Source organism: Tachypleus tridentatus, chromosome 6 (assembly GCF_004210375.1).
Source record: "Tachypleus tridentatus isolate NWPU-2018 chromosome 6, ASM421037v1, whole genome shotgun sequence".
NCBI lineage: Eukaryota > Metazoa > Arthropoda > Merostomata > Xiphosura > Limulidae > Tachypleus > Tachypleus tridentatus.
The window spans coordinates 88,507,715-88,519,871 of NC_134830.1; the positions used below are offsets into that span (position 1 = coordinate 88,507,715).

Consider the following 12,157-nt stretch of genomic DNA (forward strand, 5'->3'; position numbering starts at 1 on the left):
ATAAAACAACAATAATTGAAAACAAAATCTTTTTATCAATTGACTAAGTTGAAACAAAACTTTCTCATAAAACAACAATAACACTATGTAACACAAATTTTGTTCTTGGATAGCATGTGTTATTTCTTAATTGCTTATGTTGTAAAAGTACAGAAAATGGCCATTATTCTCTTCAAACTTTGCTTTTGTAACCTGGATAATGAAATTTAGAAATTAACCTATTTTCTATATAAAAACAGGCAAATTTGCACATTTTCATTTACATAAGGTTTGAATGAAACAACATATGAATCAAGATTTACATGTACTTATACTAAAGTTATACAAAAATGTTTAGAAGTGAGTAGTTTTTGAGATTTGTGACTGCAATGTAAATCACTTTCACATATCATCCCCCAAATACAGTCGCCCATTATGTTTTAATTATACGCTCCTAGGTCACAAAAGCAAAGTTTGAAGAGAAAAATAGGTCTTTTCCATTTACTTTAGGCATAAGCAATCGTGAAATAACTCTTTCTGCCCAGAAACAAGTAAAAATTTTGTTACATAGAATGATTTCATTTCCAATTGCACTATCAAATGACTATAAGTTGAAACAAAATGTTCCCATAAAACAACAATTGGGAACAAAATCTTTCTATCCACTAACAATAAGTTGAAACAAAACTTTCCCATAAAACAACAATAACTGGAAACAAAATCTTTCTATCAATTGACCATAATAAAATCTTTCTATCAACTAACTATAAGTTGAAACTAAACTTTCACATAAAACAAGAATAATTAGAGACAAAATCTTTCTATCAATGACTATAAATTGAAAGAAAACATTTCTATCAAGTAACAATAAGTTGAAAGAAATAGTTTCTGTGAACAAACAATAACTGGAAATGATTTTGTGCCATATTCATGAAAACAAACATGTGGGACAAACAGATGGCCTTATAATCCCAATGACTTTACATATCAGTAATTTTATGTTTCTCTCCTTAGAAAGTGCAGATACTTGAATATTATTTTACATTAAAATTTAACTGAAAGTTAAATATGGTGAATAATTGATTTACTTATAAAATAAGCTAATAATCTTAAATTCTTCAGTGTTCAATTTGCAACATAGTAAGTATCTTATTAAAAACTGTTGATTTTTATGTTGCTTGTACAAATTACATTTCTTACTAACAAGAAGTCTTGCACACAGACAAAGCATTTTGTATTAAAATACTACTGGTGCTGTACCTACTGCACATGTCAAACTCCAATTTATTGAGTTATACAACTTCAAGATTACCACTGGGTTACCAGAACCTAAACCAATTCAAAACAGTAAAACGAAATGAACTAAATGTTTTTAAAATAGATATGTATAGGCTAACGTGTGTCTGTGTGTGTGTATATAGTATGCTAACGTGCTTGTGTATATATATAGTACACTCACGTGTGTGTGTGTGTGTGTGTGTGTGTATTATTTTTTCTGCTAATGAAGCATAAAAATCATCTAATTTTTTACTGAGAGGTTTTCTTAAAGTGTATTTATTCATCACATTTACTTTAACTACACTTCAAGTTATGTTTAAGAAACTAAAGTTGACCTTACTCCTTTTCAACTTTTTTTTCATTTATTACAAGTGGTTGAATTATTTATTTAAACTAGAAGTCTCATAAAACAAGTAAATAGTCATGAACAACATACAGTTTTCAAAAATAGTGATTACTATACTAACAAACCCACCATGTCATTAATGATGTTTTTATTTATTTAAAATAGAATTACTAATGTCTTCTTGTGTTCATTTAGTTATTATATTTAAATTTCTTATTCATAGGAACTGAGTCTTCTTTTAAACAAAACAAGAGAGGGGGAGAAATATATATGTGAAGTTTACAAAAATATACATAGATGCAATTTCATACCTGCAACAAGCACCATCACAACTTGTTACACAGTAAACAATGCTATCACATTCCAGGAAACAGCCTCACCAACTAATCTACATGTAAACATCATGTGGCTTTTATCATCCACAGATACCTTAACAATATGTTGACTGAAACAATAACAGTTTACACAACTCAAGTTGTATCTTAATCTACATTAACAATGTAATATTAGTTTGTCTGCACCATAGCATAACAAATGACATGACAATAAATATTATATTAGATATGTTGATTAGATCATATACATTACAAACCAAGAGGCCAGATGTTTATAATAAATGTCTCACAAATGCAGATATTATTCTTGCTAGTTTCAGTGGTAACATTGCTGTATCTTTCGTTTCATACATATACCACCTTAGAACTGCTATAAACAATGTTGGCAAAGTACAAAATGAAAAACCTTAAAAATACATCAAAAATAGAGAATTAAAAAATGCATAGGGATCTACAAACACACATGAATCCACCACAATTTCAAACAAAACCTCAAAAACTGAATCATTTGCATTTTGTAAAGTTTCCAATAATTAATAAAAATCACACTTTTATATAACAGTTGTGATTTCAAAACAGATATCCAAAATATCAGGAAATGTGTGCTATTAAATTTTATTAATATACAAGTTCAAATAAGAACTAAAATTAACATTTCCTTCTTTTATCTAGCTGTTGTGGTGTTATATCTTGTTACAAACTCTTGTTAACTGCATCATCAGAATTTGAGTGTTTGGGGGAGAATCTAATCAGCAGTCGTAATCATTGAAACAATAGAATTAAAAAAACCAATTAAGATTGTAATTGTCACTTGTAAACATTGAGAAATGTATTATTTTAAACATTTGTCATTCATGTTCCACCAAACTGAACTCATTACAATAACAAAGTTAAATACTATCTGTTATACTCCACCACACTGAACTCATTACAGTAACAAATTTAAACACTATCTGTTATATTTCACCACACTGAACTCATTACAGTAACAAATTTAAACACTATCTGTTATATTTCACCAAACTGAACTCATTACAGTAACAAATTTAAACACTATCCGTTATATTTCACCAAACTGAACTCATTACAATAACAAATTTAAACACTATCCGTTATATTTCACCAAACTGAACTCATTACAATAACAAATTTAAACACTATCTGTTATATTTCACCAAACTGAACTCATTACAATTGCAAATTTAAACACTATCTGTTATATTTCACCAAACTGAACTCATTACAATTGCAAATTTAAACACTATCTGTTATATTTCACCAAACTGAACTCATTACAATAACAAATTTAAACACTATCTGTTATATTTCACCAAACTGAACTCATTACAATAACAAATTTAAACACTATCTGTTATATTTCACCAAACTGAACTCATTACAATTGCAAATTTAAACACTATCTGTTATATTTCACCAAACTGAACTCATTACAATTGCAAATTTAAACACTATCTGTTATATTTCACCAAACTGAACTCATTACAATAACAAATTTAAACACTATCTGTTATATTTCACCAAACTGAACTCATTACAATAACAAATTTAAACACTATGTTATATTTCACCAAACTGAACTCATTACAATAACAAATTTAAACACTATGTTATATTTCACCAAACTGAACTCATTACAATTGCAAATTTAAACACTATCTGTTATATTTCACCAAACTGAACTCATTACAATAACAAATTTAAACACTATCTGTTATATTTCACCAAACTGAACTCATTACAATAACAAATTTAAACACTATCTGTTATATTTCACCAAACTGAACTCATTACAATTGCAAATTTAAACACTATCTGTTATATTTCACCAAACTGAACTCATTACAATAACAAATTTAAACACTATCTGTTATATTTCACCAAACTGAACTCATTACAATAACAAATTTAAACACTATTTGTTATATTTCACCAAACTGAACTCATTACAATAACAAATTTAAACACTATCTGTTATATTTCACCAAACTGAACTCATTACAATAACAAATTTAAACACTATCTGTTATATTTCACCAAACTGAACTCATTACAATTGCAAATTTAAACACTATCTGTTATATTCCATCAAACTGAACTCAATACAATTATAAGTTTAAGTAGTTTCTCTTATATTTTTCAAGTACTTACTTCTAATAGTTGTAAACCAATGGTTTTCACTGCTATGCCCATCACAACAAAAAACCCAATGCTCCAGTATTGATTTACCAATCAAAACAAAAGACACTGCTGTGTAAATCACTAAAAAGTCTATTTACCATCCAACGAAAGAAGAACAACTCTGAAGAGTTTATGTGCCAATATAAACATGAGAAACAATTGCGTAAATCACCAGAAAGTTTATCTACCAACAAAAACACAAAAAAACACGTGTGAATCACTAAAGGGTTCACCTACCAATCAAAACACAAGAAACAACTGGCTGAATCATAAGAGTTTCTCTACCAATTAAAACAGCTATGTGAATCACTATAGTCCATCTACCAACCAAAACACAAAAATAGCCATATAAAATCACTAAAGGGTTAATCTACCAATCAAAACACGACAAACAGCTAAAAACAATGTTTCGACGCTGTTCGCTCCTCTACATAGACAATTTTCTCAACCCAAACTAACCGTTTTTTACATATATAATTCCCTACAAGTGGTTTTCTCATCATCACTAACAACAAACAGCTGTATGAATCACTAAAATATTCACCTGCCAATCAAGAGTTTACTAAAGAGTTTACCATTCCAACTGGAGGATAAAAACAGCTGGGTAAAACAAAAGATCAGATATTAGCAACAATCTTGAGACTGATTATGGACAGGAAAAACAGAATCAAGTAACTTGGTGGTAAGTATAAAGACTGACATATAAATGGATAAATCACCAGGACCAGACAACATTTCACCCAGGATTTCAAAGGTAATAAGAGATCAAGTACACAATCCTTCATCTTTGATAGGTCAATAAAGTGTGAACAGTGCCTGAGAACTGAAAAGCTGCTCATGTTACTCTCGTTATTAAAGAGTTGCTCTGGAAGCTACAGACCAGTTAGGCTTCTTTCTCTCTTTAGTATGAAATAATTCTGGCAAGTCTGATAAATTGGAATAATTTAGCAAATCCACTCGAAGGATATTCTGCTTTAGTGATGTCTTATATTTTTTAAATAATATCATTAATTCATTGATACATTGTTTAGGGAGAATACAGAAAGAATGTCAATTTGACATATGTATATATTTAAAAACTTTTGACAAGGAACCACACAGTAGGTTAGTTTTAAAAAATCACATTGGAGGGGGGGGGAGAGAAGAACTAGTTAAGTGAACTGTTAGATTAGAGAGAGCTAAATGTTGTAATTAACAAAATTTAGTGTTACTAAAGAAGTGCTTCAGGAGTCTTTACTTCTTTAATGATGTTCACAGAAGTATAATTAGTGAAGTTTCCTTATGTCATTTAACTTTTGGATATTTCTAGCTGGGCTTATGAGATTATTGTTTTACAAATTAGCTTCGATTTACTGTTCAATTGGACAAATATCTGGCAAAAAGATCTTTAATTACTGTAAGTACAAGAGAATACAGGTAACATAAATGAAGAGAACAATGACTGAAATGTTACTATGTATTTACAGATAAACTAATTACAGGTGAAACTAGCAAATTAACTATATATACATATATATAATTCATACAAATCACCAGTTATGCCTCACTTCAAATACACTGTAAAACTTTGATCTCTTTATATAGGAAATGGTACTGACTTCTTGAGAGAGGTTCAGAGGAGAGCATACTTGGATGAAGGGTTATCTTACAGGAATATGTTAAGATCTATTAATTTCTCTTAGGAAAAAAGTGACAAATTATATTATTGACATTTACAATATTATTATTTAGATGATTGATAGGATAAAGGCTTCTGATTTCTTTTTATTATATTCTAAAAGGGCATGAGAATGCAAGTTTAAGATTTGGAAAAAGACAGGCTAAACTTGAGCTAAGACATTTTATTTTTGTAATAGAGTGATTGATTTACTAAATGAACTGCCACTAACAATAGTAGAGTCTATAATTTTACAGCACCTTAAAAAAAGGAATTGGTTATTTCCTGAAAAATAAAGGGTGCAAGTATAAGGACAGTCTTCAATGATCAATTAATCCCTTGTTGTTAACATGCCATATTTCTCAGCTAGAAGAGATCTGTCTTAAACTCATGTTGTTCATTACTTATGTTTGTTTGTTTGTTTTTAATTTTACGCAAAGCTACACGAGGGCTATCTGCACTAGCTGTCCCTAATTTAGCAGTGTACGACTAGAGGGAAGGCAGACAGTCATCACCACCCACTGCCAACTCTTGGACTACTCTTTTACCATTGAATAATGGAATTGACAGTCACATATAACACCCCCATGGCTGAAAGGGTGAGCATGTTTGGTTCAACGGGGATTTGAACCTGCAACTCATTACTTATGCCAACAATTTGGATAACTTTTGAGCCACTGAAAGTATTAATATGTTAACAAGAACATATTGTGACTAGAATCTTTCTCTTATTCAAACACTGAAAATATTAATATGTTAACAAGGACTTATTCTGACTAGAATCTTTCTCCTATTCAAAATGACCCAATAGATAAAGTTACTGGGCTACAGCAAGGAAAATGTCTTCTAGTAGTGAGAAGTGCAGTTTAGAAGCGGGGTAATTTGGATGTGAGAAGATCGATGATAGTGTTTAGTACTCGGGTATGATTGTTCAAAAAGACTTAAAGATGAGTGATTGGCCACTCTTGTGTAAAAACAGAGATGTTGGTTTCATATATGTAATTTTAGAATGTAAGAGTAAGATAGCTAAAGAAGGTTATTATAAGATGATCCTGGTAAACGTAAGTAGAAGCTGTTTACAACTTTAACATAAAATCAACAACCCTAGTGTGTGGGCAGATACCTAAATAACAACAACTAGTTTAAGTCATTCAGGATTCTTAGTTTTACTGCTGTGTTCTACAGAATACAGAAAATTTAAAAGTAGGTTGGTATTGATGGATAAGTAGGAAATACAAACTTAAACGTTAAGTCTTTGCAAGTCTAATTAACAAAATTATTTTCTATTTAGTTATAAACTTCCCACCATGAGCCTAATCTTGTGATGGGTTCATTATGTACTGATAGAGGCATTAATGAAACCTAAAATATTCTGTCATCTTATAAATTCCTTTGATATTGACAAACCAATACAACTGTATGCTAGGTCTGTATTAAAAACTAACACTGGAATAAGTTTCTTTGATTACCTAATGTTTAATACTTTATATATCCTTCATGTTGCTATTTCAAAAAACTGCCCCATTTAAAACATGAGGTATGTTATACAAAACAAGAACAGCAAAAGTGTTTACCTTTAATTTCTTCATATAACCTGTTTTTATCACATCAGCTAAGAGGTCATTATTCACTTGAATCTGGCCACTAGGTGGAGTCACACCACTTCTCTTTGGTTCTATGTGTTTTTTTGACATTGTAACAAGTCGGTGAAATAAATTAAATTCTTCTCTACTTCCTTTGAACTTCAATCACATGATGGTAGACAAACATAACTAAGGTAACACTGACAACAACATCTAGAAAAAAAATTAGTAAATTCGCTGAGATACAATGTATTGTGCACAAACAATACATGCTGTATCTTAATCTCACTACTCAGTATTTTTACAATATACTGTTAATGTTTGTATTACGACTACAGTTACTACAAAACTACCACCAACTTTTGTAAACTGTACCACTTATCATTCCTTGTTTTAATCAAAACCCTTAAGTTTAAGCTCAAAAAAACAACTTTTCAGAACAATGGTCAATAATCACTAATATTTCCTCTTTAAGAGATATTATATAATGTTTTAAACAGCCATCTGTGAGATAATTCTAATAGTTTTCTTTCTATATGGTATTTAATCTCACAGTCACAGAAAAAAATATTATATTGAAATACATCTAACATTCCCCTAATAGATTATTCAAAACTTTATACATGTTAGAAGAATTACTGATATTACATTGTTAAAGTAACAAATATTACTGCTGTCTAACTACACCTATTTATTTAGCAGTAAAACGTTAAATGTAATACAGGCTTGTGTTACATCAGTTTGTGTGGCTTAAGTTTACATCAGACATTCCATCTGGAAGGTGCTACACATCTATTGATACAACCAATACATCAAAGTTATATGTAATAACTGATGTTACAGACTCGTGTTACTTATGTCTGTGTAACTTAAGTGTACATCAATCATTCCATCTAGAAGGTTCTACACATCTATTAATACAACCAATACATCAAAGTCACATGTAATAACTGATGTTACAGACTTGGGTTACATTCTTCTATATCCACTCTTCATCAAAGATAAAACTTAAACACCTTTTTTTGTCATGAAATCATCAATTCTCTCTTTAAAACTCATGTAATGACTTTACTCTTACTAATAACTATTTATCACAGAAGTTAGTAATCCTCTCTTGGACTCCTTAGTCTGTTTCTTATCCATATTCATAACATGCCTGTAGTTATGTGTGTCTTCAATCCTATTAAGTTAAACTGATTTATTTCCTTTATGTCTTTAGTAAGACCACTTTTCTAGTCACATATGTTGTTCTTTTTTCTGCTTTAAGAACATGCCTATAGTTATGTATGTCTCCAGTCCTATTAAGTTAAACTGATTTTTTCCTTTATGTCTTTAGTAAGCCCATTAGACCTAATTGTGTACGTTATCATTTTTTACGTTTTAAGAACATGTCTATCTCTTAAGTACTTCATGCTTACTTGTGTGATGGAGTCCAAACCTAAAAATGCTTAAAACTGCAAGAAATAATTACAAAACATATCCCAGTCATGATGTTAGAAAAACATGGAAGTTCATAAACCAATTTAACACAAAAATACAAAACCCTATCACCCAAGTACTTTTAAAAGGTGGATCCCTCTTCATAAGTGTCAAACTGAAAAAGACCTATTTAAAGCACTCACATTACAAAGTTTTGGATTTTTATGTTAAATAAATACGGAAATGCTTCGAATAAGCAACACCTTTATTAGCACTGTGCTCATGTTCTTAACTCACTGTCTCAAGCCACTAATGATAAATCTTGTCTCAAGATCTTAAAACTGAAAACCAAGAACTAACATTTAATTTCTTTTTATCTTAACATGTTCAAAAACATAATTTCTATTATTAATATTCAAAGTAATTCTTATTAAAATTTTCCAAATCTAACAAGTTCCAGTGATTTTCTTTGTAACATTCTTCCATTTCAACTAGAGCCATTAAATCCTAAATTTCTTTCCTAAACCTCCTAACATAAGCCTATTCTTGAATCTAATTTTTTTATCTTTAAACCTAACAGAATTAAACTCATTTACTTCATTAAAGATATGGGATAAAATATGTTGATAAAAAGCCAAGAATTTGGGGGCTTTTCCAAAAGTAACTCTCTCAACACAGACATCAAATTATTATTTTTTGTTGTTGTTGTTCAATAGAATATCATAGTTAACTCCATTTTTGTGGGTTAATGAATCAAAGGATTTAAAACTATTAATGAACTTGCCATCTTCTACATTATATTTTTCAAACATCCTTATAACTATACACATTTAGTTTAAACTATCTGTAAGGAATTTCATTAAAGTTTCAAACATCCCACTACCTTGCCTGCTTAAGTGAGGCCTATACAGTTCACCCTTACCCTGAAAACTAGACCACAGATACAGGTAGCCATGGTATTGCTCTGAATATATCCATGATAATCTACCACATAAGCCTTAGTTCTGAATATCCCTTTTTATCCTTCAGAAGGATTCCTTATACATAATCAGATCTTCTGATTTTCAGTTTCCAACATTATTTTCTCCTTGTAATGTCCTGCACTTGAATGCTTACAACCTTAAACCTTCTATGCTTGTCACAACAAATCATTTTATCTATATGCTTAAAAAACAGTGATAAGGTTGAACAGTTTTTCTTTTTGAGTGAGGAATTATGGGAAATGTCATGAGATATTCTCAAGTTGTAATACATGTGGGTCAGTAATTGTTACACCAATCAGTTTCTGGTGTTGGAGGCAATGAGACTGCTGTTTCTTGGTCATTCTTTTTCTTACTTCCACAGTCAAAGGTTAAACCTATTAGTCCTAAAAATATTTAGTAGTACAGCATTGCTTTGAAACTCTGGACTGAGGTTTGTTCTCGAGTTCTCTATCAAACTCAGCTTTAAAGAATGATTTGTTTGATGATGGTGATTTTAATTACTGCTTACAGAATAAAACTTGGCTTTGATGAATTAAATTATCTTTTGACACTTGTTTTTTTTTCTTAGTTTTTTTGTACACTAGTCATTCACCAAATATCCCAACCATTCAACATCCCTATGCATGTAACCAATGTTTCTTAACGCATAATTATCAATATTTAATCGCATTTGCAAAATAATATAAAGTGTTTTCCTTTTCATTTAATAACATTATTAATTCGTTTTATTAATCGTCAATTTGATGTTGATATGTAAATTCTCACAAAATACATTTTCCATATTGATTCCTAGAATCAGTATCTCCATTTGTATGATTCACAATGACGAACACTGAAAGCTGAAATATGATCACATAAAAATTACGTACAAACAGTTTTGTAATTGAATCTAACAAAAAATATGGTGTTAGCTAAATATAACTTATTTGGATTATGGATATGATGTGTGCGTATATATCTGTGCATCTACCACACATATACATACATATATACACACACACACAGATACTACGGTATGGAGGGAAAAAAAGAAACAGACAGAAACTCGTAACAATGTATGAGTTACGGAATGATGACCAACCTGATAAGCAATGGCCAACCTTCCCGCCACGAGAGTAACTGGACTCGTAAAACGGGCGAAGCACAGTTCCGGGAATATGTTGTTTTTCTTGGAGATGAAAGATAAACTATGCAATATCTCAATATAAACACATATATACAAATAACAAGGGCTTGATTAAAAGTCTGACTTTAGTTACTGAAATAATAAAATAACACAAGTAACAAAAGATGATAAGTAATAATTATTTACTCAACAAAACAATAGTGGCACCTTCTTAGACTAAACTCTTCTGACTTCAGGCGCGTGTTGCTGAATTGTTTACCATTTATGTTTTTCATACTAGACGATAGAGGACAGCACTATCCAAACCACACTAGTTAAATTGTTTTAGGAATATTTAATTAAAATATTAAACGTATAAACTTCAGCAGGGATATTTACAATAACACGGATACTGAATTTATAGGCGGATACAGTCTTGAATACACTAATTAAAAAAATCAAATTCATGAATGTTATCTATGACGACTGAGGCTTCTTGCTGTGAAGTTTTTCAGAGGAACACATTTATTTAGATAATGTATAAAATAACATATTGATGCATGCAATTTACAAAAGTAAAAAGAAAAGACACATGACCTATGATAAATAGTGACAGTCAATGAGCATTTTTGCTATGATAAACTAGCTTTTTTGTTTGTGCCTGAAAGCTCATCGTTGCGGTGGTGTGCTCAGAGGATTGTGGTTATGTGGTTTATTCTTTTTAAGATGGTTGAAGCTGTGTTTTCTAAATGAAAGAATGTTGAATTTGGACTCTTAACAGAATTGGAAATACTCAACTCTCTGGACGAGAGAGCGTCAATGTTTCAGGTAACTTTCTTAATCTGTCTTCAGTGTTATGTACCCACTGGGTTGTGATGATGTTTGTATTTACTCACTCAGGAATATGTTAAATGATGCCATTTATGGATCCAGTCTTAACATTCATTTGTTGTTTGTCTAAAAGGAACTGTAATATTTACATTTTTAAAAATAAACTGTGAAATTCAACAATCTGGATGAACGTTTCTGAGCTTTCTCTTTCTTTGTGTCTCATTTTATTTAGAGAAATGGCTGTCAACTGAATTTAAAGCTCATAAAAAATTCGCAAGGCATGAATGAATAATTACTTATAAACAGAAACACTGTGTCTACAGCAATAAACGTTTCTTTTACCAGAAATTTCGGAATTTGGGAAGTCCATCATCAGCGAGATAAAATAAAAACAAATTAAGCGTTTGATATAAAATACAGAAAGAGCAATTTACATGAAATA

General features: G+C 30.3%; 1 protein-coding gene across 4 annotated transcripts in view; it reads right to left on the reverse strand.

Moving 5' to 3' along the window:
• Positions 1-11,161, reverse strand: part of LOC143252982 (uncharacterized) — a 57,843-nt gene extending 46,682 nt beyond the window's left edge. Inside the window, exons 1-3 of one of the 4 annotated variants that reach the window (XM_076505977.1) lie at positions 11,113-11,152; positions 10,861-10,947; positions 7,369-7,590 (exon numbers count right to left, since the gene is read on the reverse strand). In XM_076505977.1, coding sequence (XP_076362092.1) covers positions 7,369-7,488 — 120 coding nt within the window. In that variant the 5' untranslated portion in view covers positions 7,489-7,590; positions 10,861-10,947; positions 11,113-11,152. Of the gene's footprint in view, positions 1-4,107; positions 4,261-7,368; positions 7,591-9,718; positions 9,937-10,860 lie in introns of those variants that run through there. The other 3 variants (XM_076505980.1, XM_076505979.1, XM_076505981.1) reach the window with 3 other exon arrangements.
• Positions 11,162-12,157: the final 996 nt, after the last annotated feature.